Source organism: Heloderma suspectum, chromosome 11 (assembly GCF_057233095.1).
Source record: "Heloderma suspectum isolate Gila_16-S chromosome 11, 16-S_ref, whole genome shotgun sequence".
In the NCBI taxonomy this organism is placed as follows: Eukaryota; Metazoa; Chordata; class Lepidosauria; order Squamata; family Helodermatidae; genus Heloderma; species Heloderma suspectum.
In genome coordinates this window covers 22,552,214-22,575,927 of record NC_139468.1, presented here as the reverse complement: position 1 = coordinate 22,575,927, position 23,714 = coordinate 22,552,214, and the positions used below count along the sequence as shown (strand labels likewise).

The 23,714-nt window shown below is 45.1% G+C and overlaps 1 protein-coding gene across 1 annotated transcript in view; it reads left to right on the top strand.

The window, feature by feature from the left end:
• Window positions 1-22,992, top strand: part of LOC146337133 (NAD(P) transhydrogenase, mitochondrial-like) — a 112,146-nt gene extending 89,154 nt beyond the window's left edge. The window contains exons 17-22 of the mRNA XM_084817151.1: window positions 6,851-7,030; window positions 8,467-8,626; window positions 13,377-13,458; window positions 15,935-16,053; window positions 22,486-22,601; window positions 22,843-22,992. Coding sequence (XP_084673277.1) covers window positions 6,851-7,030; window positions 8,467-8,626; window positions 13,377-13,458; window positions 15,935-16,053; window positions 22,486-22,601; window positions 22,843-22,992 — 807 coding nt within the window. The remainder of the gene's footprint in view (window positions 1-6,850; window positions 7,031-8,466; window positions 8,627-13,376; window positions 13,459-15,934; window positions 16,054-22,485; window positions 22,602-22,842) is intronic.
• Window positions 22,993-23,714: the final 722 nt, after the last annotated feature.

Below are 23,714 nucleotides of genomic sequence, written 5' to 3'. Positions count from 1 at the left end.
TGCCTGCGTCTGGCATCTATTAAATAAGACTCCCCAAACCCCAACTCCCCCTGTTTGCTGTCTCTCATGGGGGGGGGTGAAGAGGGACCCTCATCCTCCACCAGCTGGACCTTTGAAACCTGAGGAGACTGCCTAGTCATGTCTGGACTAGCCTGGGAAAATACCTCCCCCATGTCTGGCAGTTCTCCTTCAGAATCTGAACTACTATCCCACTCCCTGCACTCAGAAACACCCCTGCCAGTATGTAACAGGGAAGGCAACTTTGGGTTTAAAAAACAAATCCCCCAGCCCTCTGGGTGGGCAGATTGGGAACCAGAGCTGAGAGCAGAACCCAGGTCAGGAGGGAACCTGCTGGGTCAGAACAGAACCTTCTAGAACATGTTGGGTAATGGGAAGAGCCTGGAATTATGGATGGTGGGCCTTGAATTAGAAACCTTGTGGACTGGGGCTGGCACAGATCTAGTGAGCTATGTCCGCTCTTTGAACAGAATGCTGGATTAGATGGACCCTTAGTCTGACCCAGCATGACTCTTCTTATGTTCTTATGGCCGGCTGTAAGTGCTCAGGCCTTCAGGCACAAAAGGAAATTGGGATGATACATAGGGTTGCCATATTGCCCAATTGGCTGGGTTTTGCCAGGGTTCTGTTCATGCCACTCACTACCCATTTGGACCACTAGCTTGCCTGGATTCCTAGCTTTCATTAGAAAAAAAGTGTCTAGTAGTCCTTACAGGGCCAGAGATAAAAGGTGCATGCAGTTGCAGTATTCCACCCACTCCCTTTGTGAGAAACAAGCATGCTCCAGTTTCCATTGTTCTTAGCCAATGAGGGAAGTTACAGCTATCACTGACCTATAGGGAAGTAGTGCTATGTACAGCATTAACCCTGTAATTGGTAGGCAACATGAAGCTTCTGGTTTGGCTAGGCCTCATAAATAGTAGGCCGTTGGCCATTCTCTGATGGACAGAATATTTTCTTCCTGTTGAGCTCTAGGCTCTAGCTCCCAGCTTCAGCGATTGACATCAGGGATCCAGAGTTGGGGAATACACCTTCCAGGTTCAGATTTGGGGTATCATTGCTCAGAGACTTGGGCCTGACCTGACTATATTACTTAGCAGGTCAGAGAGTGGGATCAGTAGTCAAACTTTTTTTTTTCAAGCCTGTTCTGAAATTTACTGACTTTTCAGACCCCAGTACCAATTATCTTGCCAGAATGTGGTTTACGTGGGGTTGGTGGCGTGCAGTCCTGGAATGCCAGCAACCGTCAGTATGAAGAGCCACCTTGTTGGTCTGCCAGACCAAAAGGATTGGTATAAATTTAGTAAATAAATAAATAGCAGCAACACAGTCTGTGCTGTTGAGCGCAAACAGATAATTTAGGATATACAATTGGTGCCGTCTTGGTCCTAGACCCTGAAAAACAAAAACAAAAGGCAACTATTTTGTTGTTTGTGTGCGCTGGGCCCAGTAAAACATATTGTTTTACCTGTTATGTGTATAAGAAATACAAAATAGGCAAGACAAAAAGCCGTCTCGTGTATTTGGAATTTCAAACAAGGTAGCACAAAAAACATCTCCCAGGAATATCCAGCATCTGCTGAACAACAGCAAGACAGCTGTGGGTGGAGTTGGTGGGACTGGCACTGTTCCGAGAACTCCGCAAAGCCCTCTTCAAAATATTTGTGCTACTCTATAGAAATTCCATAAGAAATCCAGTGGAACCCCTGCAGGAGCCCACAAACCACATATGCAGGGTTCCAAAACCTTTTTCATTGTGGGCAGCATAGTAAAATAAGCTATTGGTTTTCTCAGTCAGATCTCCTTGTAAACTTAGAATCCAGACAGAGAGAGAGAGAGAGAGCTATGAACCAGTGTGGGGAAGATATGGTGTGGGGCCCACTCTTCTGAGATGCACTGTTCCCTGAGATCCTATTGACGTTAGTAAGACATATACGTGCTGAGGAACATTGGGGGCTAATAATTGAAAGCCTCCTTTTGCACCTTTATTACTACTTTTAAAAATATTTTTCTAGTGCCAATTATATGCGAGGCACCATAGAGGACATTCAAGTAACTTGGTGTGAGCATGTGAAGCCGCAGATCCTGTGGGAGACAACAAGTCCCACACAGATCAGTAAGGTGGACAGATCAAAAGTAAAGTAGGAAAAGGTAGATAAGGGCTTGACTTAAGAGAAACTTCCAAAATTATAAAGTGGGCAAGTGCTTCATATTTCCAGTGTACGTGTGCCCTTTTTAATTTCTGAAAGAGAACTCGGAGCAGGGTGTGTGTGTGTGTGTGTGCGCGCGCGCATGCGCTCGCACGCGCACACACACAGGGCTTCAGAGATTCATACAGTTGCCCAAGTTCCCCTTCACACATTACAGAGGACATGCACCAAGCGTGCACCTTCTCAGCGGCCACTCCTAGGCTCTGCCCTCCTCTCTGTTGTCCTTCTGCCAGCAAGCAAAGACTTCTTTAATTCAGGCAGGCTTTTGGCATATATGCTGATCTGTGCTGAAGGGGTTTTTAATTGGTTGGTGCTGCTGATTTCTTTTATTGTTGCATTTTTAATGGATTTGTTTTTATGCTGTGTTTTAATTGAGATATTGTTTTTAATCTGGATTTTATTGTTAGCTACTTGGAGCACCATGCTTTGGCAGAAAGGCGGGTTATAATATTTATTCGTTATGTATTTATTTATTACATTTCTACACCTCCCAATAGCCAAAGCTCTCTGAGCAGTTCACAACAATTAGAAACAGAAAATACAGCATAAAATACAATATAAAATTTAAAAGTTTCAAACTTACAGTATAAAAGTAAAAACAAAACTTAGCAGCAATGCAGAGATTTAAAATACAATAACAGATGCAAAACAACAGAACCAGAAGACTAAAATGTTATAAATAAAATAAGTAATAAAATAGATGAGGTACTTGTACAGCTGCTTGTTCAAAACTAATCAAAGAGGCTTACATGGATTGGTGCCACACCACTCATGCTTTGTACGCACCAGATCGCAGATTCTGTCCACAGCACCTCCACTTAAAAAGGGTTGCAGGTTAACAGGGCTTGAGACCCTGGAGAGCTGTTGCCAAGATGGGCCAATGGTCTGACCCTGTATAAGGCAGCTTCATATGTTCATATTAGGGTGCCCACTTATGCATTGCCAAAAATAGACCCAAACATAGATCCATTTCAGTCGGGCTTCAGGCCTGGGCATGGGACAGAAACGGCCTTGGTGGATGATATGAGGAGGGCTCTGGATAGGGGCCAATGCGCCTTCCTTGTTCTCCTCGACCTCTCAGCGGCTTTTGATACCGTTGACCACGGTATCCTCCTGGACCGCCTGGAGGAGTTGGGCATTGGAGACACCGTATTACGGTGGTTCCTGTCCTTCCTCTCCGGCAGGTACCAGAGGGTAGCACTGGGAGAGGAGGTTTCGGACCCGTGGCCGCTCGCTTGTGGGGTGCCGCAGAGTTCCATCCTCTCCCCAATGCTATTTAACATCTATGTGAAGCCTCTGGGGGCTATCATCAGGAGGTTTGGGGTGCGGTGTCATCAGTATGCGGATGACACGCAGCTCTACCTCTTGTTCAAATCTTCACCAAGGTTGGCCGTAGAATCCCTGTCCAAATGTCTGGAGACGGTGAGTGGCTGGATGGGGAGGAACAAGCTGAAGCTGAACCCTGACAAGACCGAGGTACTTTTGGTGGGAGACAAGAGGAGGCTGGGGGATGTTGACCTGGTGTTGAATGGGGTACGGCTACCCTTGAAAGACCAGGTCCGCAGCCTGGGGGTCATTTTGGACTCCCAGCTGTCCATGGAGGCTCAGGTGTCAGCTGTGAGCCGGACAGCGCTGTATCAACTCCATCTGATACGGCGGCTGCGCCCCTTCCTTCCCGACCATCTGCTCCCATCGGTAGTACATGCCCTGGTCTCCTCTCGTTTAGACTACTGTAATGCGCTATACGTGGGGTTACCCTTGGAGACGGTTCGGAAGCTGCAGCTGGTACAGAACGCAGTGGCTCGCGTGATTAAAGACAGCCGCCGGCGAGATCACATCACTCCAGTGCTGAAGGAGCTGCACTGGCTACCAGTTGTTTTCTGGGCCAAATTCAAGGTGTTGGTTTTGACCTTTAAAACCCTATACGGTTCCAGCCCAGCCTATCTCAAGGAGTGGCACCAGCAACACCAGATAGGCCACTTAACAAGATCAGCCTCGGATGGCCTTCTCTCTGTCCCATCAGCCAGGGCAGCTAGGCTGGTGAGGACGAGGGAGAGGGCCTTCTCTGTGGTGGCCCCCACTCTGTGGAACTCCCTCCCTAGGGAACTCCGCCATGCCCCCTCTTTAATGAGCTTCCACTATGCATTAAAAACATGGTTGTTCAGGCAGGCATTTGGGGTGGGCTAGGGAAATTTTAGAAACGTGATGTTTTTAATGTAGAATTTTATTGTATAAACTGTTTTTATTGTTGTACATCGCCCAGAGCAGCTGGGTGACCAGCCAGAAGGGCGATGAATAAATTTAAATAAATAAATAAATAAATAAATAAATAAATAAGAGGAATCGCATCACCCAAAAAGAGGACAAAGAAGGACACCAATTTGCATAACAGTTGCATTTGCAAATGTGTGTGCACACGCGCGTGTGTGTGTGTGAACAACTTCCAGGCCCCTGCTCTCCCTCCTTATGGTTCTTTGACTTTAACCAGACTTGGACTGGATAATCCATCAAATAGAGAACACCTTCAAATAGAGGATTGTCCTCTACCAGCTCTCCAAAAGAGAACACTGTCCTCCATAAAGTCGCAAATCCAGTCACCCTAGTTCATATTTAGCCTGTGAGTGAAGAGGGGTATATTTGCACAGGTGCTGAAGAAACAGAAGCTGTGATGGTCCATGAAAAGGTAGGTCTGAAGAAGGGTTTTGGCTTGGGAGATGGGAGAGATGGGGGAAGCCTTTCCAGGCATAGGAAGCAGAAGAGGCACCAAAGCCCATGACACAAAAAGTTAGTTGGATGAGGAATATACAGGGGCAACAGCAGAAGAAAAGGGGAATAAGAAGTGATGAGAGTGGAGAGAGAGTTAAGGGAAAGGGGTTTTAAAAATGAATTTGGTATGAGAGCAGCAGGAAGCCAGTGCAGAGACATGAGAGAGAGACAGACAGAGAAGTGAGGTTGGGAGAGGCATTCTCAGGTGAGGAAGCACTAGGAAATATTTAAGAACATATGGAGAGCCCTGCTGGGTCAGATTAAGGGTCCCTCTGGGCCAACCAAGTGCTTCTGGGAAGTTCATAAATAGGTCCAGAAGGCAATAGTCTTCTACCAGCCTCTGGGCAGGGATGGGGGGTGTCCTACATTTGGGCTCGAAGATATACTGGGTGTTTGGGGGACACTTTTAACTCGTAGGATTCCAAGACATGGGGTGGGCAACTTGGCCTCCAGATGTTTCCCAGAACTCACAGAGGGCATTCATAATTCTTATCCTTTGGGGTTAGCTCCTCCTCTTTTGTCAGTACACAAGGCCAACGTCTTGCCGCTTCTTCCAGGGGGAGAGATATCCCTGGTCTCCAGAATGTCCCTGCTTCCTGGCACTACAACAGGGCTTCTTGTGAGGTCCATGCTCACCACAGCTTTTAACTTTCATTTGTAGCCGAGTCTTCTCCGCTCCCTCTCTCTGCTTCCCTCCCAAAACTAGGTGTGGAGGAGGGAGTGATATTTTCGCCATGACCACGACCCCTAGCCAGCATAGCCAATGGTGAGGGATGATGGGAGTTGTAGGCCAAAACATCTGGAGGGCCACAGGTTACCCGCCCCTGTTCTAAGAGGAGGTTACAGTAATACATGACCTTGTTTGGGCCTCACAGTGGCGTTCGGCAGCAATTTGTGGGTCAATTAATTGCAGGGATGTGTGCTGCATGCGAGCCACTCCCCATTTCCAGCAATAATCTACAAATGCCGCATACATAGGTTGTTACCTTGGGCTTGTTTGTGGGTTAACAACCCCAAGTTAACTCAGAAAACAAATCATGGCAGTGTGTGTCCCCGTGGGTTGAACAACCCCAGGTTAACCCAAAAACAAACCACGGCAGTGAATGTCCCCTCAATTTGTGGGTTAATTAACCCACAAATGGCTGCTGAACACCGCCATTACATCTGAACAACACAGTGGTGACAAACCACAGAGAAAAAAATTATCAAGACAGTGCTATTAAAATCAACAGACATGTAGTCTGCATTAGATTCCTGCATTGAGCAGGGGGTTGGGCTCGACGGTCTTATAGGCCCCTTCCAACCCTACTATTCTATGAGTCTATGATTCTAGTCATGTTGATTGACTTGAGCTATTACATAGGCAAGTTCACCCTATGGGGCTACAATCCCAGTGCATTCCTTATTGGCCCTAGTGCATATTAAAGTGAACTGGTTTCCACTCTTCCAATGCAAGGCATATGGGGCTTTCGCCAGAGAGACAAACTGACATAGCCAGTGGAGGCTGGTGGCTCCAAAGCTGGTGCTTTGCTTCGCACCTGGGATACCCCTTTAGAGTTCTGACTAGTTCTGACTGAAACCTGGAGTGGATTCACCGCCCCACTGACATCGGAGCCAGCAGCCTCCACTGGACATATCACAAAATGGCCACTGTCAGCTTTCAGTTTAATACTTAAAGTTCAGGGTGTGTGTGACTCCAGGCTTTTCTCCATTTCTGTGCTTGACGCCTTGCGATGATTGCATTCCCGTTTGTTTTCTCGTTTCTGATGTAATGTTGGTCATAACCACTGCACTATTATGTAAACGTAACACACATTTGATTCTCCTTCCCTCTCGTGGTGCATAAAATACGGTAGGGAGTAACCCTGACGGCAGCTATCGGTGGAGCAGATATGCCTGTAGTGATCACAGTGCTCAACAGCTACTCTGGATGGGCTTTGTGTGCGGAAGGATTCCTTCTCAACAACAACCTGATGACAATTGTTGGGGCCTTGATTGGTTCTTCTGGAGCTATCCTTTCTTACATCATGTGTGTGGTAAGCTGAGTATATGTGCAGTGCACTGTGGCTGATATGCTTTTGTGTTTTTTTCATTAAACAAGGGCTCTCATTTCTTCCGTGGAAATTGGCTGTATTTCCTGGCTCTCCCACTTTATTAAGTGGCTAGGTGGTTTCAGAGAGGTGGGGGGCAGGACACCTGCTACAATAGCTTCCCCCAGCCCAGTCCCTCCAGATGTTTTGGACAACACCTATCAGCCCTTGCCAGCATGGTCAATGATCAGGAGTGATGGGAGTTTTGATACAAAACATCTGGGGGGGGCAGGTTGGGCAAGGCTGTGCTATGAAATCAATTTGATGCAAGATGCAAGAGTACTAGACAGTTATGGTGAGATTTTGTGTGAGTTGTGTATTTTGGGGTTTTGTTTGTGTGTGTGGAATATCTGTTTTTTTTTACAAGTATACAAGATGGGCAGGGGGATCTGGCAAGCATCCAGACAGACAGTGCTGGGTCTTTAAACCAGTATCAGTTCTCCTAAAGCAAACAACTTATACATGGGCTCTGATTTCAGTGGGGCTGTGCTTCCATTCTGGGTTTTAGTCAGAACCAACCAGAACTCTAAAGGAGCTATCCAAGGTGCTGAGCCTTATCCCCAAACTGGGAGCCACTAACCTCCACTGCCTTGATCCCAGCTAAATGTAAAATTTCAGTTTTTTGTCTCCTTTGTGGATTATGTTTTAAGTTCTGAACTGTTTCTCACCTACTGCCAGGCATACAAACACACTGACAGAACACTTGTCTTGGCCTCCACCCTTGCTGCTTGATATATATCTTGCCTTTCTAGCTCTAGAGTGGGGTGAGTAACACATGGCCCACGGGGCAGATGTGGCCCCCGCTAGACTTTTCTGCAGCCCCCCTCCCCTGCTGCCCTCACCACTGCTGCTGAGCTGCCAAAATTTGGTGGTGCAGCAGAAGTGGGAGGAAAAAAACACCTCTTTTTAAAAGCAGAAAATCTTGGTGCGGCGGCAACGGCAACAAGGGGCTATTTTAAAGCAAATCCCTGCAGGGGTGCAGTCCCTGGAGGGTGCAGTGCAGCTCCCCGACAATGGAAGCTGCCCACCCTGCTCTGGAATGTTGACTGTCTATCAGTGTCTGTTAAAGGCTTTAGGTATTAACTGTAGAGGCCATGTGGAGACGTAATTTAAAAATTGATTGTTTTCCTTATCCATGGCTAAGCGTTATGACTGAATACCCAAACCATAGTTAAGAATTAGCCAAAAAGTAGGATCATGGATTTGTAAACAATGGTTTGAATTAAACATGGTTAAGCATTATGTCTGCGCTTTGTAAAGCATGGTTAAAGTAGTTTTCCTGCCTCTCCAGTCACTGTATGTCGAAAGCAGATCTCACCAGTGTTTTTCATTGGACCTGAAGCCATTTGCTTTTGGTTAATGTATGTTTTATGGCTGTCCAGGCCATGAACCGATCTTTGCCAAATGTCATTTTGGGTGGATATGGTACAACAGCTACAGCTGGAGGAAAGCCCATGGAAATAGTTGGAACACACACAGAAGTTGGGATTGATCAAACTATTGAACTGATAAAAGAAGCTAACTCTATCATCATTACACCTGGTAAGAGTTCAGTCTAATTTTATTAAACTGTTTAGTAGTCATGCATATGGGCTAAGAAAAGGTTATTGACCAAGTTACTCTATTCTAGTCTATACTGTGCTATTCACTGTGGTATAGTGTGCGGTTCCCACCATGCCCTCCAGTTAACAAAGAACCATGTGGAATGCAAAGGTAACTAATCCCTGAACTCTTACTTGTTAAGGCAAATGCTTTTAGTCACATTGGGTAGAGAGCCTGACAAAGGATCCTATGGAGTGTTCAGCTCATTGATTTCAATGGGTTTCATAAATATACGTTTCAGAGAGGTAGCTCAGCTACCATCTGTGCTTCAGCTGACATCACAGAAGGCCATGAGGTGAGGATGGTTGGACAAATTTATGGTCAAGGCTCAGAACTGAACTTCACTTGCATGCTGAGACAGACATGTTGACCTGGAATGAGCTGCACAGTTTCTCCTTGCCTCAGAAAAGTACAGAATGTCACCAACAGGAAACATTCCTTTTCTATAACAGTGGGAAGGAAAGAGATATGGAGACATTTCTGAAACTGAGAGGTGATGGCAGATTTCGCTTACTGCTAGTTGTAGAAGATTCTGAAGCAACCCAGAGCTGAATTTCACTTCTTTCTCCGATTTAGAGGGGGGGAAACCCCAGGAGGTGGATTAGGAAAAGCCTTTCCCTGCCAAGTCCAAAATCAGCTTACACTCAGGCTCCTGTTTGTCCTCTCTGAGCTTTGCATATGTGGGCAGAACCTGAAGGGCATGAATGACGACTGGAAAATCTGTAAATAGCAGCTGTGGTAGAGCTGACTTAATTACGCTACTTCCAAGTGCATTCTGTTTAGCATCCTGTGGTGCTCATTAAATGTGAATAAACTCATAACTCTTCAGTGGTACTTCACCCCTATTTATTATAAGGTTGGGAACTCATGCCTTAACAAAAACAAAATGGCTATTGAGTGTTTGATGCTATTTTTAACATCTGTGGTAAGATCAGGAAGCGTCCATTTCTCAGCTATATTATATGACTGCAAAATGCATCATGTGGCAACTCCTCCTCCTCCTCTTCTTCCTCTTTTTATACAAAACTAGAACAACACATCATATTGGATGAAACTGAGTCCACAGCCAAAAAGAAAAGAAAGGAGCAATTCAGTAATGGCAGTGACAGGGAAAATGTTCCTTAAGGCAAATGGGTGTTGGGTGCATTGAGCTGTTCACAGGAGTGTCCAATTAAACCAGATGCTGGTCTTGGCTTCACTCTGAATACTTGAGCAAGGCCTGTTTTTTTCTTGGGCTGTGAGAGGTCAAAAATTGCATATCCTTTGCATTGTGCTAGGCCAACCTGTTCATCTGACTTGTGGCTGGCTCTGCAGGCAGCTCCTTGCAGCCAGGGAAGATAGTTCATTGTTTTACCTTACAAGGGTCTCCCAAAGGAGTGGCAACATGGGTAGAAAAATTGGCATGCTGAAGTTCATTATCTCCTCCAAACATACTGTTCCTGAGGGAGGTGGGCCTTGAGAGAGAGAATGTTATACTTCAGGGATGCTTTTTCAGGCATGCTTGGAAAAATAACAATGTTACATGCTTATAAAACTGAAATAGTTCCTCCTGGGCATGATACCTAAATTCCTCTCCCTTAAAGAGTGGAGAAGCATATGCAATGGAGCTTTGGAAAGAAACTGCATCTGGAACTCAAGAGCTAGTTCTACCGTGTTCTTTCAGAGCAGCACTGGGGGTTCTTGACGATGACTTCTGTTGGTTCTTTATGCTTTTTTTCTTACCTGCTCTTAAATGTCCATCTTAATTTCCTTACTATGACAGGTGTTGTTCTGTATCAACAATTGTTATACACTCTGGTAAACCTTCTGCTTGTTTGTTGGCCACTGTGGATTTACAGCTAGACAAATGGGGGCCAGACACTTTGTTTAAATTCAGGGCTGGTGTTAGCAGTCAGCATCGTTGGGCACTTGTCAACGCCCACTACCTACCAGGGGACCTACTGTTGGCCATTGGAGTGTCCTGGCCTCTGCTGCTGCTCTGCTCCTCCTTCAGACATACTGGCTTTCTGAATATGTGTATGCCTTTAATAGCATTACCCTGACATCTTGGCTGCAGAATTTTGGAGGCTGGATGCAGGAAAGATCAAAACAAAAAGGAACACTAGTTTGGCTCTGGGGAATGAAAAGAAAGCTCAGAGAGGTTTCTAGCCACTTGAATGGGCTCAATCTTGGTGGCTATTCATGGCAGGAACAGTACAGTATTCATATCATAAGGTATCATTTGGGAAATCCAGATGGTATCTGAACCTGTTAGCCTGTGTAGGAAGTGGGGATGCTTAAGGATTAGGGATGTCCATTTTTGGGAAATCCAGCCCTTTCTGGGCCCAGTGTATTCCCACAGTGCCCCCAACTGGGCTTGCATTTGTGAGCCAAGCAGGGTGGGGGGGAGGGGGTTGTTCCCAAAATTAGGGAACTTTTTTGGTGTCGTCACCACCCCCATAAAAAGCAGTTAGTGCAAAGTAAGCAAACTTCAGGTGTGATTTGCGCAAATTGCAGGCATAATTTGCGTAAATTGCTTCACACAAATTTTTAAAAGCCAGAAATCCACGAGCTGGGTCAACTCAATGATTGAGTCAGGCCAGCTGACTCAAGTCAGGAAAGTTAGCCGATGTCTGGGAGGCTGAGCTGACTAAAGCTTGCCAAGCTTCACCCCCCTGGATGGATTCCTCCAACATCCGTAATTCAGATTGGACCAAATTTCACATCAGATCTTTTGATTGGCCAACTCAAAGATATCTTTGTGGATTAGTTGACTAGGTAGCAGTATGGCAATCAGGCAGGCATTTACATATTTTGGTTGTTTGGTTCTTTGTTTGTTTGTTGACTACATTTCTGTACTGCCCAATAGCTAAAGCTCTCTGGGCAGTTCACAAAACAAGACATAAAACCATAAAATATAATAACATAATAAAACAGAATATAAAAAAAAATAAAATGTTTAAAACAGAATTAAGCTAGAGCAAAAAGTCTAACGTTTCTGAAGTGACAGGGAGAAACTCCTTTTAATGTAATCATTGGAGGACACATGTACACTCTTGTGCTTCTGTGACCATCCAGAGCAACCTTCCCCAACCCGGTGCCCTCCAAAGGCATTGGACTATAACTCCCAGAATTCCCCAGCCAGGCTGGTCCAGAGCCTTACTGACAATGTTCCTGACAGCTTTCCTTGCTGCTGCTTCCTGACTATTTCTGGGCACAATTCAAAGTGCTGGTATTAATCTTTAAAGCCCTAAATGGCTTTGAGCCAGGATACCTGAAGGAACATACATGAGGTGAGGTGCGTGGCTACAAGAGAGGGGGTCTCCTTGGTGGTGGTGCCCTCCCCAGAGAGGCTTGCCTGGCACCTACATTGTGGCCCTTCTGGCACCAAGTGAAGACCTTTTTATTCTTCCACGTATTTTTTTTAACCTTGTTAGCCTTTCAGTTTGAAATGTACTAATGCTTTTTAGATCATTGCACTGCTTTGGACCTCTGCTGTCAATTTTATTTTGGTTTTATTCTGTAGCTGTTTTAATTTGTTTTAGATTTTACATTATGGTTATTGTATTTGTGCAATTTATGGTTGTAACCTCTACTTGTGAACCACCCAGAGAGCTTTGGCTATTGGGCAGTAGAGAAATGCAGTAAATAAAATAGAATAAAATAAAATAAAAAGGTTTTGCCCAGGGGCACCCCAAACCTAGAGCTGCTACTGTTTATCAGGACAGTGCATGGTTAATTATTTGTGCCATACAGCACAGACTGCACAAGATATGTCAGATGCCATTGCTGGAGAAACTCCCCTATGAGAAATCGTTACAACCTCTGGGACTGTTCAGCTTAGAAAAATGGCGAATAAGGGGAGATGTGATAGAAGGACAGAGAGGGAGATTTTTTCTCCCTCTCTAATAATACTAGAACCCAGTGGGCTCATCTCATGAAACTGAATGGTGGGAGATACAGGACAGATACAGGACAGAATATTCGTAGTCACAAGATGTAGTGATGGCCACCAATTTGGATGGCATTAAAAGGGGATTAGACAAATTCATGGAGGAGAAGGTTATCAGTGGCTACTGGTTCTGATGGCTATATGCCACCTCCAGTATCAGAGACAGTATGCCTATGTTCACCAGTTCCTGGGAAACAATGGTGGGAGGGTGCTATTGTACTCATGTCCTCCTTGGGAGTTTCCCACAAGCATCTTGTTGGCCACTGTGTGAATATAATGCTGGACTAGATGAACCTAGGTCTTATCCAGCAGGGCTCTTGTGTTCTTATGCTTGACAGAGTAATGTTGGCAAAAAATAAATAAATGGGAATTTTTCGTTCAAGCAACATGGCTCCTTTGCTTTTTATAAGCCAAAAAGACAGTATCCTGCCCCAAAGTTTTAAAATCTAAAGTTACACAGTTGGGAAAGACAACAAGAGAAGGCAGCGGGATCAGAGAGATGAGGATGAAAAGGGATGAACATGGGCAAATCCAGGTAAGGGTGCAATCCTATGCATGTTTAGACAGAAAAAAGTCCTACCACTCCCAGCATCCCTCAGCCAGCATGTAGGACTGGGAGTTGTAGGATGTTTTTCTGTCTAAACGTGCATAGGATTGCTCCCGAAATCTGCTTGGAGTTAGTTTTGGTTGGGGATGAAGACTTGGGTGTGAGGAGTTAAGCAAAGGCGTAAGCTCTGACATTGTCTTTCATCATTGCAGGTTGGGGGCTTTGTGCAGCAAAGGCTCAGTATCCCATTGCTGACATGGTGAAAATGCTTAATGAACAAGGAAAGAAAGTCAGGCAAGTGCAACCAAATAGGCTGATGGAAACTGACTGCATTAATGATTTTAAAAATCAGCTGTAGTCTCAAGAGAGCTGTTATGATTTCCTGACTTTGATGCCACTGTTCTGGAGTAAGACAAAAACGTTGCTTTACTGCTTTGTTTCATCTGATCCCATCTGAAACAGACACATTTTAAGTACATAAAGAGTTGGATCCAAGATCTTCGTTCCATGAGAGAAGGGGCTCTACTCATCAAAGGCCCTTTTACCCAATCCCCCTTCCTCCCAAACATACACACACACACACGCGCACACACAAGGTCGGCCCTACCATTAGGCAGAGTGAAGCAGTTGCCTCAGGCGGCAGATGCTGAGAGGCGGCAACAAATTATTGGAGGGGAGATCTTTGTGCCATATGGTCTGCTCTGCACCCCCGAAATTAGCCTGGCCCCTTCAGGTGTAGTGGAGGCTGTTGTCCCATCCTCAGTGTTAAAGACAGAGTCATCTGCCAGTCCAGTTGGCTTCTGTACACAGAATGGGACGGGGCACCATTTTGTTCTTTGCCTCAGGCAGCAAAATGTCTCAGGCTGGCCCTGGACACACCACAGCTCACCCCATTCAGCAGGGTCTCCTGACTCTGTGCGGCATTTTGAGCGGGCTGGAAGGGCTGTCATGGAAAGGAGGTGATGGGGAAATCTACTTCTGCCAGTGTCGTCGATCCAGTTTAAACTTAGATCCAACCCAAGGACTGCTTTGCTGGTTTGGAGTGGTATAAAACACATTTGGTGTACATCTCTTGGTACATAGGAAGCTGCCTCATACTGAGGCAGACCATTGATCCATCTAGCCCAGTATTGTCAACACTGACTGGCAGTGGCAGAATTTCAGGCAGGATTCTTTACTAGCCCTACCTGGATTGAACCTGGGACTTCCTGCATGCAAAGCATGTGTTCTACTACCATGGAGCTACAGCCCCTCCCTTTGATAAATGTGAAGAAAGGCAGGACACACACACACACACATATTTACTACCTTTTCTATGGGTTTAAACTCTGCTGTCCTAACAGCTGCAACACAGGCAGAATTCACCAGACAGATGTTTTTTCCCCTCCATAAAGATAAGTGATGGGGAAAGTTGCACCCATGAATTCCTGCATGCCATGCAGCCATTAAAGGCATGGAGCCTCTGTCCATTAAAACAGTGGCAAGATTTCCAGATTTCCTCCTGTGCACCCCATTCTGTTCTGCCACCAAACTCCTGGCAGAACAAACAGTATTATGGTCCTTATCCTTCCCAGGAGTCTAGATTTTCCTCCCTCTTGTAACATGGCCATACCTCCATTGTGTTGTAATGACGGTATTGCAGGTGGCCAGAAATGTTAAAAGAGATCTGGTTCAAAGAACATCGGGTATCATAGAATCATAGAATAGTAGGGTTGGAAGGGGCCTATAAGACCATCAGGTCCAACCCCCTGCTCAGTGCAAGAATCCAAGTCAGAGCATCCCTGACAGATGGCTGTCCAGCTTCATCTTGAATGCCTCCCATGTGGGACAGCCCACTACTCCCTAGGTAATTGGTTCCATTGTCGTATTGCTCTAACAGTCAGGACGTTTTCCTGGTACCTATTCTTTATGAAGGAAAACAATAATAATTATGCCATACCATGCCATACTCAAAATTTTGCTTTGGAGAGGGCCTTGCTGTGTTATGCTAGCCACACTCTTCATTAGCACCTACCCTTCAGGGAAATGGGAGACTGCATGATGGCAGCAGCAATAGCCAAGGATGCATCTGGGAGAGCCAATAAATGTAGTGGTTTAGGGCCAAACTAGATGTGACAATCATGTTTTTTTTTTTTTTAAGTAATTAGCAGCTGGTGGATTAATCTGGATTGGGACCTTGGGGGAGGTGATTCAACCCTTTGCTTCTGCTGTGGCCCCAGTCAGGATCCACCCACCCTGGTTGCAGCTATGAGAATTTTCTTCCTGCAGGGAATGCAACCCAGATCAGAACCATAGCAAGGCAAGGGGTTAGAGCGGCTCCCTCCCTCTATCACTAACTTGATCTAGATTATACTTCTCCACTCTGTTAGTTGTTTGATTTTCACATCTTCTTTAGGTCTTTGAGTACTGAACCTGCATGGGGTGGGGGAGTGGGGAGATGTGGATTTTAATCTCTGCTCAACCATGAAACTCAGTAGGAGAGAGCGGGCCGGAAACTCTCAATCTAACCTACCTCACAGGATTGAAACAAATGAGCAGCTCCTGCCATCTGTCCCAAGTTGCGAATACTGTTCTTCCATTAAACTGCCCTTCATGCATGCTGGCTGCCCTTGCTACACACACACACACACACGTTCAGTCAGGAGGTAGGCGCGCGTTAGAACTGGCCTGCGTCCACCTGCAAAGCATCGCTGACATTTATCAGTTCCTTTTTATTGGTTCAGCATGTCTTGGAAGCAGAAAGGCCATTCTTTTCTCTCTTGGTTTCCAGGTTTGGCATCCATCCGGTTGCAGGCCGTATGCCAGGGCAGCTGAATGTTCTGTTGGCAGAAGCCGGTGTGCCTTATGACGTTGTGTTGGAAATGGACGAGATAAATGAAGATTTCCCAGGTAAAGACGGGGGCGGGGGGACAGACACCCAACAGCTTGTTTTTTATTCAAACCATCCTGAGAATGTTAATTTTATTGTCTGCTTTTGTAGTTGGGCCAAAGAATAATAATTCTGTCTCAAATGGCATTTTGGTACTTAATGGGAGCTTAAGGTCCATCCAATGTGAGTCTAATTTAAGGCCCATTCATTTCAATGGATCTGCTCTAAGTAGGGCTAACATTAGGTGCAACCTGTGGTGCTTAAAGATGCAGAAATAAGATCTGATATAACCAAAGCTTCATGTGGCTCAAAGAAAATCTGACTTGTGTATCTTATATTAAATTATAAACAACCAAGCATCTGCTCTAAAATGAATAACAGCAGATGAACTCCTCCCCACCCATCAAATGCATGTTTGTACTCTGACAGCAATATGAAATATTTGGAGAAATAGACATTTGACACTGTGAATATTAGGCTCATTTCAGACATTACCGTTATGACAGCAGAACTACTTCCATGTAATCTGGTCCTCCGCCACACCAATCATATCATAAGAACATAAAAATAACTTGGCTGGATTATACCAAAAGTCTATATATTCTCTTTCTAGCAGTGGCCAACCAGATGCTTCTATGTGTTCTCCGGCTGAGCATGAAGTCGACAACCCCCCACTGTTGTTTGTTCCTGTGATTTGTTCATGTGATGGACAGATTGCATGGTTATTTTCCAGGCCTTCCTGGTGCCCAGAGCCAGCATCAAGCATAGGCATGGTTGGGTACTTGACAATGACCCACACCCCAACAGGGGCCCAATGACAAGAGCCCCCTGGAGTTGCTCCTCCTCTTCACCAGTGCAACCTGCTTGTTTACCTGCCTGTTGTGCTGGACCAGTCAGTGATGATGGCTTGAAGGAGGAGGAGTAGATGCCACTGCCTACTTGCTCCGTGGCTCTCTGCCTGTCAAGCAAGCAAGTGGTAGCAATGAGGAGGAAGAAGAGGAAGACCAATAGCAACTGGTAACAGTGAGAAGGTAGCTTCACTGAGGGAAAGGGCCATTGAGGGTGTTTTGCCTAAGCACCTTAGAAGACCCGAACCGGCACTGCTGGCGCCGGTCAGCACTGACATAGGAACTAATCACATCATCTGCCTGACAAAATGGTTCCTGTTTACAGACATTCCTAGTGCAGCATGAGACTGAAATAGGGATGAACAAATCTGTCAGTTTCGGTTTCTCTCAGTTTCTCATTTTTCCAAGCTTACGTTCATCCGGAACATTGAAAATGTTTTTTTTTTAAGTTTGCATGAATATTCATAAGCACTTTTGTGCACATTTCTCCAAATACACGCATTTTTGCCCACTATGCACATTTTTCGGCAAGCAATTTCTCTAATATAACGCATTTTGGTAGGGGTTTTTGATTGGAGAACTCTACTGCAAAATTGTAGAAGTGTGCATTTTGAAAGATAACTGAGCTTTGGTTGGCATAGCGGTTCTGAAGTACGAAATTAGGAACCATGAAGAAGTAGCTCCCAAGGCACAATGGTAATGAAACATACTGTAAATGTTTCAAAAGCCCTTGGCACTGGTGACTTTACTTACATTCTCTTAGGGAAGTCTGTTCCAGTAGTTGTGGACCTACTGTCGCTACGTCAGACCTGTTTTGCCCTAATCTGCTTAGCTCTGCCTCTCTGCCTTCATCTCCTACCCTCCCCTGCTTGCTCCTAACCCTTCCATGCAAGCTACCCAGGTACTGACCCCAGCTTATGCCTACTTGAGCGCAGTCACCATCTTGCACAAGGAACCGACAGTCTGGACCAGCTACACACCTGAAGCCTATACACTCCAGGTATGCTACTGCTTGTACATGCTTCTGCCAGTGGCATTGGGCCATAACCTAAACCTCAGATTTGTAGAGGGCTACTCTGGAAAGACGTTCGGCTCTGTAGCATACTTTCTCAGCTGGCTTCAGAGGTGGTCTGCTTTCCCAGACGTTCTATCAGAGGACGAGTTGCTTTGATGTCTCTTTGGGAGGTCAAATTTTATAGCTGAAGCACAGAAGGATGATGTTGCTGGACCAGAATTAAATGATCAAACTAACATCACATCTATGAATCAGCAGCTTATAGCTGTCAAGCTGATACTCCAGTATGAAATCTCTAAGCAGTGAGAGGAGAAGTAGTATTGGTATGGGAACCAGAATGCAGCCAAAAAGAGTTTTGAAAAGGAATTAAAACAAAATAGATTGAATCAAGCCACTGTCTAAAAATTAATATTTTGAAAGGAAAGACCTATGCTTTTTTCTTGAATACCAGGTGATAAGGAATGATTTTATTTTATTTTTCCATATAGGAATTGACCTCACACAATTACACAGGTCCTTCATATTTGTCAAATGTTTGCTGCTTTCATAATATGCAAAACTGGCCAAGAGAATTGCTCTTGGCCAATTGTAATGGATGAAAATAATCTTAGAAGCAGTTGTGAACATTGAGCCACACAATTCTTAACACCATAGTTGAGCTAGTTAATTATTAAGAGATTATTATAATCTTTGGCTCTTTGGGGTGCGGATATGCTATTAAATTAAGAGCACTCTTTCTAATAATTTTCACCTGTCAGTATAACTGCTTCTGATGAAGTGGACAGTGTCCACAAAAGCTTATGCCAGAATAAATGTGTTAGTATTTAAGGTGCTGCAAGACTCTTTGGCATTTTTACTGCATGGCTACCCCTCTGGAAAATATAACTCAGTTGTATACTGCCCTTCATTCAAGGAGCTCAGCCCTGAGAGATTGGTTAGGCAGAGAGACAAAGCGACAGTTCTTATCAGTGTGGTGGAAAACCAACTAGTCCCTCTGCATCATGCAGATGATTTAATGCAGCCTTCCTGGACAACCAGATGTGTTGATGTGTTCCCCTCTACTCAGCACTGGTTCGGCCTCTGTTCTGGCCACCACACTTTAAGAAGGATTCAGACAAACTGGAAAGGGTTCAGAGGAGGGCAACCAAGATGATCAAGGGACTGGAAACAAAGCCCTATGAGGAGAGACTGAAAGAACTGGGCATGTTTAGCCTTGAGAAGAGAAGACTGAGGGGAGATAGGATAGCGCTCTTCAAGTACTTGAAAGGCTGTCAGAGAGAGGAATCTCTTCTCGATCATCTCAGAGAGCAGGACACGGAATAATGGGCTCAAGTTATAGGAAGCCAGATTCTGGCTGAACATCAGGAAAAACTTCCTGACTGTTAGAGCAATACGACAATGGAACCAATGACCTAGAGAGGTAGTGGGCTCTCCCATGCTGGAAGTATTCAAGATGAAGCTGGACAGCCATCTGTCAGGGATGTTTTGACTTGGATTCCTGCATTGAGCAGGGGGTTGGACTCAATGGACTTATAGGCCCCTTCCAACTCTACTATTCTATGATTCTATTACTGCACTTCCCAGAATCCTTCAGCCAGGTTGGGAAAGGCTGATAATGTATGAAAATGTATGATCCAGGGACTCTGCAGAGGCTCCATTTGTGTTAATTTCTCCCAGCTTGTTTGAGGAAGAGAAATTGTGCAAATGAGACTTGCATGCAATCAAGTATCAGCATGTTATGCCTGTCTCATCTGTTACAGCATCTGCACGGCAAATGAGACCAGGGTTCACCTGGAAAGGCCCAGTAAGTTGTGTGACCAAATGATGGCTCCAAGTGACCCAAGGTCACCCACTGAGGTCACAAATGATTGATATGGAGTTTGAACATTGGTCTTCCCAGTTCCAACCCAACAATCCTTCCACTACACCACACTAGCTATTAATAAAGCATCTTTGGCTCCCTTCACACCTGAATTTTTTTAGCAGGATTGTTCTTCTTTAATCACTGGTTTTCACAGGAGCTTTACACGACACCACTGCTCTCCTGCTGTGATCTCAGAACTTCCCCCTCTCTCTTCCCGTGTTATCTGAGAATAGGGAAAACCTGGCATTTTCTGTGCTTGCGACTGAAATCATAATTTCCCCCATGTATTACCCCTTCAGCGCTTTGTCCAGCTTTGTGTGGGCATGTGCTAAGGGGTGTTCTGGGCAGTGTTGAATAACATTGTCATGACAACAAATTGGTGGGAGGGGGGGCAGGTCACTGACCGCGCTTCCAGTTACCATTTCTGCCTCTAGCCCATTCCACTACAGACTCTGAGATCGCCTTGAACAGAGCACTGCTTACTTCTGCGTAAACTCATTGGCTGTAAGACTTTCCTTTCCTGGGAGTAAGTGCCATTGAAATCTGCGTGGCATGCTTCTGAGTAGGTATGCATAGGAGTGCCTTGTAAGTTTACTTAGAGTAGCAGTCTTAAGGTCTCCCATCCCCTTCAATACATTTACTTTGAACCTCCCTCTCCCATTGACTTCACTGACTGCTTCTTCTCCCTTTTGCTCACCAGATTGATGGGCTTTTTTCCTCCCAGGGTGGATGGGGGAGTCTCCTTTCTCATCCACACAGGAGAAAGGCTTGACAGTTAGGATTTCAATGGGTATTAAACGTGCCTTTTCTCCTCTCCTCCCCTGAATAAATTCATCATGCAGAGCTTGGAATGGTCATTTTTAATAGTTCCCTTTTAGGGTGTGGAGTTGTTTTATATAAGGCAGTAATGCTGAAGTGGTTTTCCATAGTACTCCCTCCCACCTAGCTAGCCACTATCTCTTCTCCTAGCCCACCCTGCAGGGTCATTGGGAAGCCAGAATAAGGGGGAAGAGCAACAACAGGATGGGGGTAGGGAGAAAGCCAGTCACTGTCTCTTCTCCTAGCCCACCTTGCAGGGTTATTAGGAAGCCAGAATAAGGAGGAACAGCAACAACAGCATGGGGAGGGGCGAAGCAATCCAGGTCTAATGAGGAAAGTGTCCCCCGTGAAGCGGTTGCCAGGGGGGTGGGGGCTGCAAGGGAAGGCTTGGTGCATTGACTGTATACAAGTCCGTTTGTGGATTTCTTACTTCTGTAATTGGGAACCCAGAAATTGGTATACCCTTCAAACTCAATAGTGCAAGCAATATACTGCATTTAATTCCATCACACACTGACATATTTAGCAGAGAAGGACTAGCAGCGCCAGCAACCTCGGGGTAAGCCACCAAGAAGACTCTTTCTCCCTCAGAGGAAGGAGGGGACCACCTCCCATAGCCCCCTATCCAAGCTGTTAGAAGTGCTTCCGACTTCCCTCCTGCTGTGGAGGGGTGGGGCAGAACCATCAATCATGTTACAGGAACCAATGATCAGGAGAGGGGGTATGGAGCCAGCAGCCCCTTCTGCCCTGACTGTTCTGTGCAGCTCACAGCTCAGCCCAGCCGTGAAAAGATATAACATGGAGGGACGCGCTATGAGAGATGCCTGTATACAGGGCCAGTGTACATCCCGGAAAGGATCTGGAATCAAAAGGACCGGTTTGTAGTGGGATAAAATACCAGGTGTGAAGACAGCCTATATGTGGCTTGATTGTCTTCAAACCTGGACACCATCTTGAGTGAATGGTGGCCCTTTAAGGGGCCCCAGTTCAGCAAAACTTCTGGCTCGTATTTTGTGTAAAGCTCTAAAGATTATTTTCATAGAAGCCAGATGGATTACTTTCCCTCTCTAAATTTGCACCCCTACCTATAAATTAGCATCTGAAAATTTTATGCAAATGTGCATCCTTTTGTGGTGATGCATTTCCTCTTCATTTGGCAATGTTTAAATGGCCTCCCTAGTTAGACTGGAACTGGGGAGACCCGGGTTTGAAATTTCCATTCAGCCTTGAAACTCACTGGATGACCTTGGGCCAGTCACTTTCTCTCAGCCTAGCCTACCTCATAGGGTTGTTATGATGATAAAATGGTATGGGGTAATGGTGCCTCAAGTTCCTTGGGGAAAAATGGGATACTGATGTCATAAATGAATAGGAACTTCGGAGTAGCACTGTTAGTTTCTTATGAAAATTCTTATGTTACTTATACTGATTTTGTTCATCTTTCTGGATTAGCTGTGAATCCATCCTTCTGGATTAGCTGTGTGGGAGTTGGCACAGTCCCATTGTGGGTTTGGGGTGTCTGGCTTGCTGATTCAGCGCTCAGGTCGTCTTGCAAAACCCTTCTTTTGGAAGCCTTCTCACTAGCAGAGAGAGATTTTATTTAAGCATTTATAAGCTACATTCTTTGTTGACGAACTGCACCCTAAACAATGTAGAAACCCACCATTGGGCTGCATGTTTACAGAGCTTTCCCCATATTTCACCAACCCTCCTTTACAGACCAGCAAATGGTTTTATTGGTTTATCTGTTTGGATTCCATATCTGACCCCATCCCAGGCGGATTGAGAAATCACTTGCAGTTACAATGTGATTTGAGAAACCACTTGCAGTTAGAACTGGCAACTGGCATTTGCTTTTCCAATTCTGAAGTGTTCGTTTTGCAATAAGATTTCCTTTCTCTTTCAGACACAGACCTGACTTTGGTAATTGGCGCCAATGACACTGTGAACTCTGCAGCCCAGGAAGATCCAAACTCAATTATAGCTGGCATGCCTGTTTTAGAGGTCTGGAAATCAAAGCAAGTAAGTAATACGAAGAGACTGATGGTGTTTTGTTCAAGTGTATACTGTCTTTCTAATCATGAAGCCTTAAGGTGGCTTGCAGATGCTAGAATATTCCAAGAGTCTCTTTAGTACTTGAGCACCCACTTTTAAGGAGATGGGCTGTGTCGAGTTGAAGCTTTCCAACCATATGATTTTAGGGTAAGTACAGTATGATTGTCTGAGTAACTCTTTTCATGCTGTCATTTTATTTCTCCACCAGGTCATTGTCATGAAGCGCACCCTAGGGGTTGGATATGCTGCCGTGGACAATCCTATTTTTTACAAGCCAAATACCTCAATGCTGCTTGGAGATGCAAAGAAAACCTGTGATGCTTTACAAGCCAAAATTAGGGAATCTTATGCCCATTAGTGTCTCCAGTCAGATTTCTATTATTGATGCCGGCCAATGACAAACATTGTTAAGTACCATTAATTTCATTGGGTGACTTGAGCACATTGAAATCAAAGGAATTTAAGAGAATAACTCTGGCTGGATTGGATTGTTCAGGGAGTAGATTGCAGATGGATGCAGTCGCTTATTTATACAAAACTGTGTCAGGCAGACACAGGTAGGAGAATTTAACATATTAGATCATCTGAGAAATTAATAGCTTCTGTGACTTGATGGATGAAAATGTAAATCTCTCTATTTATTAAATATATATATATATATATATTACATAATTTGCATATCAGTTTATTCCTCCAACATTGCCACATCAGTTATGACACTGTAACTAACCCAAGGCAGATGGTAGGTATGAGCAACTGGCAACTCCTGGGCCAAATTTGTCCTTTGGGGAGAACCATCAGTTGCCAGTCCAGAGGCAAGAGGGCTGGTATGGAGGGAGTGGTATCTCTGCCCCTAGGACTTGTCCATAGCTCATTTCAGGGCATGATAGTGACAGCCTGTTCTCCTACCCTCCAGTCTCTCCTCAAAGCAGCCCTCTAGGTAAAACTAGTTACTGGAGAGGGTAGTTCATGGCATAAGAACAGTCCAAAAGCTCATTGGATTTTATTATACTTTTACACACATTGATCTATGCTTTTCTCCCACCACAAGAAGTCATCCAGCTAGGCAATATGTCCATG